Genomic DNA, 15,885 nt, shown 5'->3' with positions numbered 1-15,885 from the left:
CCTAAATATAGGGGGAAGGAAGTAGTTGACCCCCTATGTAACCCTATATGGGAATTTAACACAGGGGCAGGTAGATTTTTATTTTTAAAGGACAGCTATTTCATGGATCCAGGATATATGCATCCTGATAAAGTTCCCTTGGCCGTTGGAATTAAAATAGCCCCACATCATCATACCCTTCACCACAGCTAGAGATTGGCATGGTGCTTTTTCCAGTATAGGCCTATTAGCCTGTTTGATTTGCATTGAGCTCAATGAGCATCAAACAGGCTAATAGGCCTACTGGAAAAAGCACCATGGCAATCTGTTTGTTTGATTTTTACACATTTTTTTAATTAAGGCATTACGATCTTATTGTCAAATGATGATTTTATATTTCTCTTTTTAGGCAACTTGCATGGTATCAAATACATGTTCTCCCCACTGTAGATAGCTTCTAAGCAAATAGAGAAATGTAAGAAACTATTTGAAGATAGGCATTAGTATTTTGCCTTATATAAGCTGATTTAGCAGGAGCTTTGATGTGAAAATGATAAATTATAATTATAATTAAGCCATTAGAACCATAATTCATTGAAGTACTTTTACTTTTAATACTTAAGTATATGTGAAGGCAAATACTTTTATACTTCTACTTAAGTGAAAATTCAAAGTGGGTACTTTCACTTTTACTCAAGTAATATTTGACACAAGGTATCTATACTTTCACTTAAGTACATAATCAATGTACTTCGTCCACCACTGCATACAATGAAGCACTTCTCCAGCCTGGCTTTCTCTAAATGTGGAAGTTATGAAATATTTCAAAAAATGTCATAGTCGTTAAAGGTATACTATGCAGGATTGGCGATTTCATCGCCGGTTTCGCTTTCACTTTTAATTTTCGCTCATTTTATGCTTGCATATTTCTCTGTAGAGCTTCCCCTACAGCTTTAGCGTGTATATTTTACAAAACTCCTCAATCGGTCAGTTTGCCGTACCTTTTCATGAGACTTTACATAACACTTCCTGGAGTAGAGCATGGGTGCGTGCCCGAGGTCTCCTAAAGTTGCAAGTGTGGTTCTGCCGCTACAGACCACTAGGGCGGCCAAAAAACACACAGTTCGACCGGTAATGACTCATTTATTCATATATAACAGTATGGAACGAATTGATTAACTGAAAAACGTTGCATAGTATACCTTTAAAGGGATATTTGGCAATTTTTAAAAATAAGCTAATTTTCCACCTCCCCTGCTAGCATCATGCATAAAAGTGACTAAGATTTCCGGTAATTTTCACATTTAAAACGTGTCTCTTCTCAAGTTAGAAAGTGCAATAAGACCAACTGAAAAATGAAACCTGGCATTTTTCTAGCCTGATTTGACATGGAACTACACTCTCATCTGGCGTAATAATCAAGGGAAGTCGCAAACATACCATGGGTGCGGTGATATCGCACACTACTACTGCTTGTTGCCTATGGGGACCATTTTCAGATGGCACTGCGCCCATGGTACGTTTGCCACTTTTAAGCATGATGCTAGCAGGTGAGAAGCTAATGGTCTAATCCGATTCAATGATCTATGCTAGGCTGAAGCTAAAAGTTGTATCGCCAGACTCACTTGTTTCGCTCGAGGGGAGGTGGAAAATGAGCTTATTTCCAAAAAAGGCTGAATATCCTTTTAAGCTTCAAGCTGTCCCAGAACTTGTTAGTTGAAATGTTAACTGTACTGTTTGCACTGTACTGTACTGTACAATACAGCATATACAGTATGCAGAGTATGGCAAGTATGAAATATGCCTGAGGCTAATAAAGATAGAGAGTTTAAATAATCAAATTGTGATTGTCACCCCTGTAGCTTCCTTATAATTACGTAGTTTTGGGAAGTATTTGTCATGCTAGCATCGTGTAACTATGCCACGAGTAATGCAATGAATGAAACCATATTTGCGATTTTGCTTTAGTAAAGCAATTCACTGATATGCATGTTTTCACTGTCTGCTTCTGTGGCGTCGTTAGACCTGGGCATTCGAGGCTATAGCCCCGGGTCTCTGTGCCTTAAAGGTGCACTATGAGATACTAAATGATGTTACTTCTGTTGACGTTCCACGTAAAACAAAAACACTACTTTCCAATGCATGCTACTAAATCAAGTTTTCTCACTGCCCCCAACCCATATGTGCATGCTCAATAACCCCCAATCCCTCCCCTAAACATCTTTGGTTGGTGTTTGGATGAAATATGGTTTGTTATGTTTTGGTACACAGCCTGTACCCTAGTGTTTGTTTGACGTTGTACAGCCCCTGTGTTGTCTCCAGAGACTGGATTTTCTCACAATGCATTCAGGGAGCAGGCAGCAAGCTGATCAAAAATGTAATTGCTCTAAAAACCATGCAGATCTCATAGTGCACCTTTAAGAAATAATGATGAAAATTACCAAGGTTTTAATGAGGTTCCAATCGAACGCCACGGCCAGCAGCCACAACTGCACCATTGTTACTAACGCTGACCTGACGTTCCTTATGGAGTCTGAGTAATTTGTTTACAATTCTTCTTGTTGTTCTACTCTTTTTACCAGAGCCCGTCTACAGTTTAATAGTCTACCATTGCAGCGTATAGTTAGTTAAAGTGTAACTGCACCCCAAAATATGTTTTTTGAGCTGTTGAGTGATTGAAATTACTCATAAGGGGTGAACCACACTATTACCAGGTTAATATTGGCAAAATCGTGTTTCCCGAGAAGAGTAACATTTTGTATTATTTTGTATTGGAGATACAGCTCTCCGCGCCTTCTACAGGTTGAAACATGCCATGGCATTTTGGTCCAAAATGCTATTGGAATGCTGACGTAGTCCTGCACTCATTCCCAGATTGACACGAAATCACCATGGTTCGCATGTGCCCCTCCCTTCCAAATTTCAGAACGTCCCGCCCATTTTGAAAGCCTTTTTCAGAAATGTGAAGTGGGTGGAGTTATGGGGTGCAGTTACACTTTAACCAAGTTATGATGTAAAAGGATTTATGTGTGTGTTATTTATTTCTTTAGTGCTTTTTTAATATTTGATGACAGGATAGAGACTTAAGTAAACTTATGTAACAATATAATTTTAAAGTCCTAATGATCAGCCTATTTGTATGTCCCGCAGCTAACATGGAACGCTATTAACTGGTTTAGGAACTTTTAATCTTGGGGTTGAACCGAAAACCGGAAACGTTAAAATACTGTTTCTGTTCGGAACAAACCAATTGGGAAATAATTCTGGTTCAAAGCCCTACTGCAGACACACCAAGGAGCCAGATCAATGCTGAGAAAGCAGTCAATTTCGCATTGCACCCCAAGAAATGTAGCCTATGTCTAAAATGTTCTTATATTTTGATAATGGTGTTCTCCTCGTGGTAACCCTGACAAAACTCTGAAAATATGTTAGTGATTTTGGTCAATAGTTTGATATGTTACACAATTCATTTTAAATGATTTATATTAAGAAACTTTTTTGAACTTTTGCCACAAAATTCAACACTTGCAAACATAGGTACCGTAATCACCCTAGTTAAAGTGAAAAAACGATTTTTACGATTTCACATTCTTGTACGATTTAAAATAATAATCTCGATTACGATTAAAAATCAATTAATTGCCCTAATTCACATTATTTCATTTAGCTGACAATTTTATCTAGAGCGACGTACTCATGTCAATTCAATTAAACACAACTGTGGAAGCTGGGAATTAAACCCCTAACTTTTCCAGCTACTGCATGCTAGCCCTGCTCTTTAACCACCTCCACTGTTCTGTTGAGTGTTATTGAATGCTGTGTTCTTCATTTTAAAGCATAATTCACACATTAACTCTCATCTGTAAATCATGTGTACACACAATTATAAATGTTTTGCTCATAGTAGACATGCATATCTATTTTATATTTCTAAACTAATGGTTACAATAGCATTGGGCAGAGGTAGAGGATAAGGGCTAGCATGCAGTAAGCCAAAGAGTTGGGGGTTCAATCCCTGGTTTCCACCACTGCCACCTCTTTAATTTAATTGATAATGTAAGTCGCCTTGGATGAAGGTGACTGCTAAATGAACTAATGCAAATGTAACCTTTAAGATTCAAGATTCAAGATTCAATACTTTAATTGCCATACAACAGAAGTTGTTTGGGATTGGGGTTGTTGGGCTGCGGTGTGCTCCAACAGACAAGACAACACCACACAAAAACAGGAAGCCTGAGACACAGACATAGACAAGACAAAGTACATACAGTACATGATACATGCGCTCCTTCATGGCTCGTCCCTACATAGTCAAGTATAAAGTGGCAAGTGACTGTGGAAGTTTACCTAAAGTGCAAATTTTAAGTACACATCCAGAAGTGCAAATATAGCAGGACATATGAAAGCATGATAAAACATGTTGTATATAAATAATAATAATAATAATAATAATAATAAACACTATCCAAGACCTGTGTTGGATTGATCTACCTCCATGAGGTATTGGTGCAGGGATGGAGAGCTACTTAAAAATCTAATTGCACTACAGTATGTGCTATTTAAAGAGCGGGAGGTCTGTACTAATAGCCCTAAGCCTTTTGCCTGATGGGAGGATGCTAAGGAGATGGTTGGCGTTACATCCATCAGGATTTTCATGCCCTTTCGTTGCATGTGGGCCTTGTAGATTTCTGATAATGGGTAACTTTGCAACCTATGATCCTTTATAATTCATTTGTAAATGTGTAGCAAGGCATATACAGTCCTCACTTCAGATGAGCTCACAAATTAATATATCATTAACTAGCCACTTGTAACTCCTGAGTTAATCATGTTGAATTATATGAATTATAGTATGAGAATTAGAATTAATACTTAACAAATGATGATCAAAGCATTTACTAATAGTTTCCAACTGGTTCAAAATATGGAAATGATTTAATTAGGGGCCAAGCAGCGAAGCTGCGAAGAAAATGAATTGTGTTCATACATAAACCGTCTATGGCTTTATTTGGCAATGTGGTAGCCACACTGCGATACACCTGTGTTCCAATTCTCATACTTCCCGTACTTCCCGTACCTAACTTGAGAACGTAGGGTGATCCGATTGCCATTGTGGCTAAAAGAAGTGTACCTAAAGGACCCGAATGGTGCCCTCAAACCGAGCAAAACGCTGAATGTGGATCGGGGTACACTTTCCGCACTCAATGGCAGCCATGCAGCGGAAGCTATGCAGCGGAAGAGGTGGGGTCAGGCTAAGCAGCGCCAGAGAACTTTTAATATGAGGAGAACTAGCACTCTCAAAACCATTGCGGTGAGGTACTGCACCTAGGGGTGCTGCTGGTCAAGTGCAGAATGAATGTGGTCCTATGGTGCCCCACCCATATTCCTACATTTCTTTGGATATATTTTTTAAAAATCACTGCTTTAGTTTTTAAAAAATAGAATGGATAATCCTCACAAACGACACATAGCTAGTATTTTATACTCGCTTGATTATGACTGAAATTAGGTTTTCGTAATCGGATGATGTCATGCGTCGTGGGTTCTTCATAGAGTTCTTCATTGAGCAATCGGCTTTCATTAGCCAGATGCTGGCAGAACCTGGGTCACAACTACCCAACCTGTAAGAAAACAAAAGGCTATGACCCCAAGATTATTCCACTTTTGACATACAATCCCTGTCGACCTCTCGGAAACCACAGAAGTATTTGGATTTTCTAGACGATATGATAGGAGAATGATGTAGTTTAGCCGCCTAGCTCCATAGAGGTCCATGTATTTTGCACTCGCCTACGATCGCCCCCTAGGTGAACTGCAGCCAAATTCGGCATAATGGGGGTGAATAGCACTGTCCGTACCACAAACTCATCGAGGAGAGAAAATTGCCCTTGGCCGCGTTTCCCAAATGCGATCTTTCTTAAGGACTTAAGAAGGCTCCAAAGAAGGAATCGCTAAGAAGGAGCGCTAAGATACGGGTGTTTCCCAAACGCGTTCTTAACTGCCTTCTTAGGAGAACCTTAAGATCAAGCCAAAGAAGCTTCTAAAGAAGCTCTTAACGAGAGCTGTTCACCTCGGTGGTGCTGAAACTGAATCAATCGATGCTTCAGCCTAGCCTAGATCATTGAATCGGATTAGACCATTAGCTTCTCGCCTGCTAGCTTCATGTTTAAAAGTGACTGAGATTTCTGGTAATTTTCCCATTTAAAACGTGTCTCCTCTCAAGTTAGAAAGTGCAATAAGACCAACTGAAAATGAAACTTGGCGTTTTTCTAGGCTGATTTGACATGGAACTACACTCTCATCTGGCGTAATAAACTTGCAAACGTACCATAGGCGCAGTGATATCGTACGCAACATCTGAAAATAGTCCCCATAGACAACAAGCAGTAGTAGTGCCAGTAGTTTGCAAGTTGCCTTGATTATGACGTTTTAAATGGGAAAATTACCAGTAATCTTAGTCACTTTTAAACATGAAGCTAGCAGGCGAGAAGCTAATGGTCTAATCCGATTCAATGATCTATGCTAGGCTGAAGCTAAAAGTTGTATCGCCAGACTCACAGAATGGCTGGATGAACGTCAACAAGGTAAATATCGATTGTTTTGCTCGAGGGGAGGTGCAAAATGAACGTATTTCCAAAAATGGCGGAATATCCCTTTAAGTATATGTTTCTTGCGCCAGTGGTCCACAGCCACGAGTGCATTGCAACATTGAAAATTGTTTTATTGTTTAAAAAAGTGGAGGATATACATTTTCCTGATGCAGCTTGATCACTAAAGCCTAGAAATCTAGGTGCCCCTATAGCGGCAGGCTATGATCACTGAGCATTTGATCGCTAAGAAGGCTGTTAAGAGTGGGTCAGCTCGATCTTACATTTCCTTCTTAGTGAAAGATCTTCTTAAGCTAAGAGTGACTCTGGGAAACACGTTTGTCTTTCACAGCGTTCTTAAGAGCGCTCCAAAGAAGATTTTAGCGTTAAGAGCTTCTTAACGTGTTTGGGAAACGCGGCCCTAATGCGAGATTACGCATGCAGGCGCCCAACTACTACTTGTTGTTTTCTTTTACTCAGCTATCTACAGCGCCCTCCACAATTATTGGCACCCCTGGTTAAGATGCGTTAAAAGCCTTAAAATAAATACATTTTTTATTGTAGAAGCATACTCTCACACTGAAAATTGTATAAAAATGTAACCTTCAAGAACTTTAAGGTGGGAAAAAAATCCCTGACTGAGAAATAATTATTCTTCATAAAATCACCTGTTCCACAATTATTGGCACCCCTAACAATTCCTAGGAAATAAATGTAATTAAAGTATTTCTGTAATTTCTGTCATTTCTACAGTAGTTTACAAAGTCAATCAGAGTATGTAGGAACATTTAATTAGTCATTCTTAACATCCTGTTTCCCTGGGCTATCAATATGACGTGACACAGAGGCCATTTCTCTTCAACATGGGAAAGACAAAGGAACACACTGTTCAAGTAAGGCAGATGTGTGTCGACCTTCACAAGTAAGGCAATGGCTATAAGAAAATAGCCACTCGCACACCTGCCCATATCTATGGTCAGAGGAATCGTTAAGAAGTTTAAAACAACTGGAACAGTGGTAAACAAGCCAGGAAGAGGACGCAAGTTTATTTTGCCACCACGCACAGTGAGGAAGATGGTAAAAGAAATAAAACAATCTCCAAAACTCACTGTTACAGAATTGCATCAAATGGTTGCATCTTGGGGTCACAAAGTCTCCAAAACAACCATCAGGCGCTATCTACATGCCAACAAGTTGTTTGGGAGGCATGCAGGGGAAAAAACCTTTCTCACTCAAAATCATAAGCACAAATGTCTGGAGCGGTACTGGGCCTTCAACTGGGACCGTGTGCTTTGGTCAGATGAGACAAAGTTAGAGCTTTTTGGCAACAAACACTCTAAGTGGGTCTGGGGTAACAAAAAGATGAGTATGCAGAACAGCACCTCATGCCCACTGTGAAATATGGGGGTGGATCGGTGATGCTGTGGGCCTGTTTCTCTTCCAAAGGGCCTGGGAACCTTGTTAGGGTGCATGGCATCATGAATGCTTTGAAATACCAGGACATTTTACATCAAAATCTGGTGGCCTCTGCCCGAAAGCTGAAGATGGGTTGTCACTGGGTCTTTCAGCAAGATAATGACCCTAAACATACAGTATGGCCAAGTCTACATAGAAATGGTTAACCAGACACCGTATCAAGCTCCTACCATGGCCATCTCAGTTCCCAGACCTCAACCCCATTGAAAACCTGTGGGGTGAGTTGAAGAGGAGAGTGCAGAGGAGAGAACCCAGGTCGTTGGATGATTTGGAGATTTTGTGCAAAGAGGAATGGTCGAAGATCCCTCTTTCTGTTTTCTCTAATCTTGTGAAACATAAGACAAGATTAGGTGCTGTTTTATTAGCAAAAGGGGGTTGTACAAAGCATTAACATCAGGGGTGCCAATAATTGTGGCACAATTTGATGTAAAATAATTATTTCTTAATGTGGGATTTGTTTTCCTTCTAAATAAATGCACTTGTATTAAAGGTTGGATTTTACGCTTTTTTTTCCATTGTGGTCCTATATTATTTGGGGAAAAAATGAATTTATTAGAAGCTAAAGAACACATCTTAACCAGGGGTGCCAATAATTATGGAGGGCACTGTATATATGGTTATCAGCACACAATGTGAAGCTAAATCACTAACTCAATACTCATCATGGATATTGCAAGTTCTTTTAAACAACGAAAACGGAAAGAATAAATGGAGGCAGAAAAGCTAGAGATGGGTGTGCGTACCATAGCATTAATTCCTGCAGGCACCCCTGCCATAGAGTAGCCTATTCGATTTGGAACAGCACTCATTTCTGAAACTCAGTGAGTACGGATAGTGTACTATGTTTAGGTGTAGGCCTACTCATGCAACTAGAGAATCGGAACACAGCTGGTAGTTTGGCGCCATGGGCAATTGCCCAGACTGCCCATGCCTTCTGCCGGCCCTGGCTACAGCTGTCAGTCTGATTTGTCAGGAGTTCTTGTCTGTATCCTAAATATCTGTTGTGAATGGATCAGTGCAATGTATGTTCATACTGTTTCGTGCAATGACTAGGTGCGTTTATGCTGCTAGTGCTATTTTATGTTTCTATTTATTTACTTAAAATATTTTTTTTAATATAGAGACTCACGAATGTTTCACTGGCGGGAAAGCACTTAAATGTCATTGCCTACTTATGACAATGAAAATAGCTATTATATTATATTCTAAATGCTAGAGAGTGCGCCCTAAGTAAAAGTGATAGCCTATTAAAAATGCGCTTCTTTCTTCCGTCCTCCTTGCTGTCTCCTCCTTCTCCAGCCCTCGTCTATAGACCTCTGAAGTTCGCCCACAAACATAAACTAAAGGAACCAAAGCTGCCATCTTTGCCCATATAGGAAGATTCTATTCTTAAGTGCTAACTAAAATATCTAAGAGTGGCTTCTTGACTTACCGATAGCCTAGTTGTTTCTATGCTGCTGACCACCTGACAGCTAGGATGAAACTCATATTTAAGTTCACAAAATGCACAGCAGTTAATCTACTGAAGCGCAGGAATGTACATGGTTGTCAATATCGGACGAACTGTGTGGAAACTACTTTTCTTAAGGGGTCATGGAAGAGACGAGAATATGTAGGCCTACTTTCACGTCGCATGCCATTTTATCATTTGGAGTCTTTCACGTCGCCATTCCCCAGTATCCGATTTGGAGAGGTTTCAGCACCCCTGGATCTCTGGAGACTATCGAGGCTCAAACTGAACTGGTATAGTACCTCCACTGATTCGAGACCTGACACTCAAGATGGGGTTGAAAGTGAAGACAACTCAACCACGACTAAAGACATCATGCAAATACCATTGGAAGACATCCTGGCACACCCGGGGCGATGGCGCCTGTTGAGTATGTCATTTTGATGTCATTTCAAGTCATAACATGGCAAAACAATCATTGTTTTGGGTATTTCTTTTGTTGTGTGTTTATTTGATCTCTTGATTTGTTGAAGGATTGTTTTCCGGTTCTCTAGTCTAATGCGAAAATCATTCGAATTAATGTGAATTATTTTGTGTTGACTATTGTATGGAAGTGTGTAGGCCGTGTAAGGACATATTGCGTTCCTGAACCAAAATAAGCTGCTATGATAATAATAACAACAATAATAAGAGGCCATAAACCTTTTCCTAAGTCTCCTATAGTAAAACGCATAGCGTTCAAGCTACACTCACCTTACGTCTTTTCTCTCATTTGGAAATTGGGCCACAGATTACTTGACTGCAAGTTATTGCGAGACAACTAGAACTAGACCCAACTGACATGAAATAGCCTAATGTCCCACGCAAAGCGCATTAGCCATATTAGTATTTGTTTCGGCTACCAATATGAATAGGCTATTATTTGCACCTTATGGTGCGTAGGCTATGCATATGATTAGTCCAAACACAGGGCAAAACATAGGCTACTGTGGGATAGCCTAAGCCTACGGTTATTAATTTTAGTAGCCTACAGAATTATATCACTCGGTAATCTACTTATTTCACATAGGTAAGGCCTACACTTGTCATGTCATCGGTGTCGGCCAACTTTGACTTCCTTCTCCAGATTGATGCGACGTCTTCATCATTTCAACGTTGGCCAATAAAATGATCGATATAAATGTTAGAATATGGGATATTGTGGGATGACAAGTGGGAGGAGTGTGGTGCTCGTGTAGGCCTACACACGCATTCAAGCTAGTTGTGCGCCACACAGAATCAGAATATGTTCGGGAATATACAAATTGTTTGGGCGTATGGGCAGTGATTCCACACAGATTTTTTTTTATAAACGAGGCCCCTGGTCCCAGAGTGTAAGAAAAAGTCATATAAACAAGATATAAACTCATTCCCACTGTTCCTGGTAGACCACTTTCTGACCAGTACCCAGACGTGGGAAAACACAGATTTTAAGACATATATGAGAGATGAAATTATAGCCATTAAATGCAAAAAGTGGTCACATTGAGCAAGTTGGTAGGTCTGCCAGCAGGTTTCATACTTAAATACATACATCCTAGATGTTTTGGAATGGAAAATTAGTTTTAGAATTAGTTTCATTCAGTTGTCTTCAATGTTTAATAAGCTATAATAAAGCATTCCAATAAATCTGAGAGCCATAATAGGCTTTGACTGGTTTTAACTGGGTCATATTTGCCCTGTCAGGTTTCGGCTCCTTATACTCATCGTTGATGAAGAGCTTTGGTGCTGGAGCCAGACTGTGGAAACTCGTGGAGAGGAAACCAGAGTTCCCCCTCGATGGTGAGCATGGCTGCACTCACAGTTGATGTCACAGAACTGTGCATTTGCATCACTACTTACACCACAGAGCTTAGGGGCAGAGGCCATGCACATACTGTATACTATAGTATAAATATACAAGGCTGTTATCACTACATAGATATGTAAGTATAGGCTACTCTAATACTAGACACTTTAACACGTCTAACACTTTTAATGCTGCTCTGTTTTTGGAAGCTTTGGCCCAGAGTGGATGGAACTGGTTATGTTCACCTAATTCACATGGCGGCCTTTGTGTAAACCAAAAGAAGGCTACAGGGTACACTGACTATATCATCCATGCCTTTGAATGTACTGGTGAATGCATAGAACAGTGTCTGCCGTGTGAATAAGGCGAATTTGCACAACCGGCGTATCGTCAATTTTTCAATGGGAAGAGATGAAATGAAAAGTGTTCTGAGTTGCCTGTAGTCTTTCCCTTAATCCCCCCACTCCCCGCCGGACTGAGCTACAAAAAATACCATTAACATTGTTGTGTGGCAATTAAAGTGTCCTATTCTATTAATTGACATTCTTAACCAGATATGTAGTGTTTCATCACATTTAGATTTTATGGACTCAATTTCACAAAAGCTTAATCTTCTAATTGGGGTATTACTAGTCTGATTTTGTGACTGCATAACCTTTAAATTTGTGCAGTATTGAATTTAATGGTCTAATCCCTCCTGTCAGGTGGCCAGAAGCAACGAATTGCCATTGCAAGAGCCTTACTCAAGGTAAATTATTTTACTACATGTACACTGTTTCAATGTCAGTGCAAAATCTGATTTAATTTGTTTTAATTTTGTATGATTTTCTCTAGAACCCGAAGATACTCCTGCTTGACGAAGCCACAAGGTAGGAAGAGAGCCTCTTTTGTCCTGTTTTCATGTGTGATTGGGTGTCAGTCTGAATCATTTCATCACGCTCTATCCACTTCTTTATTCCATTCTTTTTCTATCTGACACTCCCATCTTTTCATTCTTCTCTCTTTCTATCCATTCCTCTCTCTCTCCCTCTCCCTCTCTCCTTCATCTCAGTGCGCTGGATGCGGAGAACGAGAAACTGGTGCAGGAGGCACTAGAGCGTCTGATGGTGGGCCGCACAGTGCTCATCATTGCCCACCGCCTCTCCACCATCCAGAACGCCAACAATGTGGTCATGCTGGACCAGCATCACGTCGTCGAGTGCGGCAGCTACACCAAGCTGCTGGCTAACCGTGACGGACTCTTCCGGAAGCTCATGGAGAAGCAGGCCTTCATGCAGGGGGAGCAGAATCAGGCCCTGTAGTGAGGCACCAAAGAAACACCCCTCCCCTCCAGCCCACTCCAGCCTTTAGAGGCCAGGAAATGAGATTGGGTTAGCTCGTGAGGGTCAAAGGTCATGGGAGACAGTCACGTATCTAGCAGCACATGCTGATGTTATATTACATTTTCTGGAGACCTCTGAAGTTCCTATGGGAAAATAACATGGGGATTTTGAATTATCGCACCTGTTAAACTCTCGCAGGGACAGGACAGTAAAGTCTTAAATGCAGACATTTTCCTAAACACACTTTTGTCCTCTGCCTTCTTGTGCATACTGTGATCTCCAGTACGTGAAGCCGGCACACTTTAATTTTTGCTACCCCAGAGCTAACTTGCTAACTAACTTAATGGCAAGTTGCATCGTGAGTTAGCTCTGGGGTAGCAAAAATCGAAGTCTGCCACCTTCGCGTACACACAGTATCCTCTCGAAGGCAGAGGACAAAAGTGTGTTCAGAAAAACACCTGAATTTCCGATTTTGTCATCCCCGGTAGAGTTTAACAGGTGTGATAATTCCAAATCCCCATGTTAATTTCCCATAAGATTTCGCCAGATACTGTGTCTCCTTATATGGGCAGCGATATGATTAATTTACATACCTCACCATATAAACAGGTAATATGTGAGACATTTGTCATGCATTAATTGACTCAGGTTGTTAATTGTCATTGTATCGATGATATTCACATGCCCACAATGCTTGTTTGGCATAGCGCTGATGGCTCATGATGATCAATCTTGACACACTTCTCCTAGGTGGTCCATCATGTCAAAATAATAATATGATGTTGTTGCACACACACACACACACACCCCTGTGAGGATAACTAGTCAACTGTTATCAGCATTGCACTGCATATCACAAAATGTATGTCATAAATGAATTACTTAGAATGTATCTTTGTAACCTACAATATATATTTGTGGTGAAGCGCCCCTTATTGACTACCATCGGCATTATTGCCTTGCACTATATTTATATTTAATCCTAAACCTCAGTCTATACTGATATTGCACTCCCACCTTCTTTTCAATTGTATATTGCATCTTGCTTGTGCCTGTTGATGTGTCCACGACCATGGAAACCTTGACAGGGACAACAAGGAGGTGGACATTCCCAGCCACACTCCCCCTCTGGACAATTGCATTACCCTATCCCACTTAGTGTATATTTATTTGCAAATGTACACACTGTATTTATTATTATGCATAGCCTTATTCTACTGTCCTTCATTCTATTCTTACTGTTCTGTATCTTATTCTTTTATGTTTTATTTGTTTAAGTGTTGTTTAAGTGTTGTACTTTGAGAGCAAAGATTAACCAGAGTCAAATTCCTTGTTTGTCTACACAAACCTGGCCAATAAAGCTTAATCTGATATACTGTATATAGGCAGATTTTTATTTTTAAAGGCCAGCTATTTCATGGATGCAGGATATTATGCATCCTGATAAAGTTCCCTTGGCCGTTGGAATTAAAATAGGCCCACATCATCACATATCCTTCACCATAGATTGGCATGGGGCTTTTTCCAGTAGCCTAGGCCTATTAGCCTGTTTGATGCTCATTGAGCTCAATGGAAAAAGCACCATGCCAATCTCTAGCTATATGGTGAAGGGTATGTGATGATGTGGGGCTATTTTAATTCCAACGGCCAAGGGAACTTTATTATTACAATTGGGTGGCCTTTCTGAGCCATGGTCACAACACATGCATGCAGAGCGCTGCAGTCTTTAAAAAAAGGGTTCTTGGGGTGCTATATAGAACCATACAGGCTTTAAAGAACCCTTGGGGGTTCCTTTGATGGACCCTTCAAAATGGGGTGTCATATTAAGCATGGTATTTGGTTCTATATAGCATCTTTTTTTTCTAAGAGTAAAAGGCCATATGCCACACAGGTCAGGTCTTGCTTCACTCTGGAAAATGCAGCCAGCTCTTCTGGCACCTCGCAAGGCCAGCCGCTCTGGATGTAGAGCTGAGAAAGGACAGTAATGTCAAGGAGGGGGAAGGAGAGGGGAGGGCTGGGCTGGCTGTCATTATACGTGCTGTTTAGTTAGCGCTGATGCATGCCAAAATACCGAGCCACACTTAAATCAAATCAAATCTAATTGGCCATGTATACTTGCGTATGTAAGGAATTTGGTCTCTGCATTTATCCCATTTGTGAATTAGTGTCAAGGACCGCTTGGCTCACAGCAGACCCGACATAAATGGGGAGACCACACCGTAGTGTTCAATGTATAAATGATATTTATTTACATAAGAAAAGTCAGTATATGTTATTTAAGCAAAGTGTAATGCAATATGTTGTCTAGGGGTAACCATAAATATAACTAAACAAAAGCTAAACGCAACGAAGACGAAGGGAGTTCTCCGCAAAGGGCTACGCAGTCGGAGAGGGCTCTCTCCATGTTCTCCCCAACGGACCACGCCACCAAATGCACCAGAGCAGAGAGCAGCAGCAAGCAGAGCAGCGAGCAAGCAGAGCAGCGAGCAAGCAGCAGCGCAGAGAGAGAGAGCAGCCATCGAAACCCAGGCCTTATAGTCCAGCCCATTAAGTCCTAGGCGCCACCCTTCCACTCAGCACCCTGCAGGACATAGAAATAGGGAACACGTAGAATGAAGGGGCGGAGCCCCAGCAAGTGTCAGTCTCAACGGTCATAAGACCCAGGGTCTTAACAATTAGTGACCACACACAGCACACAGTGAACACACAGTGAGGTGAAGCACACACTAACCCAGAGCAGTGAGCTGCCTTCATAGCCTTCCACAAAATGACCCAGCAACCTAAACCCAATGGTTGGGTTGAGAAAATAGCCCAGCATTTTTTAGAGTGATCATGGTGATTGACAATGAGACTGTAATTGAGAAGGGCACTCACGAAGAGCAGCTACATGTAAGAGAAAGGCTCTTCAATGATAGTTGTTAGGAAAATATTCCCGAAAGTAGGACACAAGAACCACAACACAGCATCATTTCCCGTGGCTGAGAGGAGAGAGTGCCCAGAAAGGAGAATTCTCCTTTCTGCAAAACAGTCTCTGATTTTCTCCTCGCAGCGCAAGTCTTTTTATTCAGCAGAACATGGCTCATGTTATACAAACAGTGGTTACAACAGTTGTTTACCAGACACTTTTTGCAGCAAGTGTCTGCAGATATATGTGTCGGCGGTCAAGGGTCAATTTATGTCCACAGCAACTTGCAAGCACACATACAACAATGATAATAATGTTTTCCATCACAATAGTTAACA

General features: G+C 40.9%; 1 protein-coding gene across 1 annotated transcript; it reads left to right on the top strand.

Moving 5' to 3' along the window:
* The first annotated feature begins 9,389 nt into the window (after nucleotides 1-9,389).
* On the top strand, nucleotides 9,390-14,015 carry LOC134073051 (ATP-dependent lipid A-core flippase-like). The gene is made up of 5 exons (XM_062529998.1): nucleotides 9,390-9,922; nucleotides 11,218-11,313; nucleotides 12,025-12,068; nucleotides 12,155-12,189; nucleotides 12,372-14,015. Exons 1-5 carry the CDS (start codon nucleotides 9,520-9,522, stop codon nucleotides 12,619-12,621), a joined length of 828 nt encoding a protein of 275 aa, XP_062385982.1. The 5' UTR covers nucleotides 9,390-9,519; the 3' UTR covers nucleotides 12,622-14,015.
* The last annotated feature ends 1,870 nt before the right edge of the window (nucleotides 14,016-15,885 follow it).

Source organism: Sardina pilchardus, chromosome 24, assembly GCF_963854185.1.
Source record: "Sardina pilchardus chromosome 24, fSarPil1.1, whole genome shotgun sequence".
NCBI classification, from domain to species: Eukaryota; Metazoa; Chordata; class Actinopteri; order Clupeiformes; family Clupeidae; genus Sardina; species Sardina pilchardus.
The sequence above is the reverse complement of the archived record's forward strand: the minus strand, read 5'-3'. Positions and strand labels throughout refer to the sequence as shown.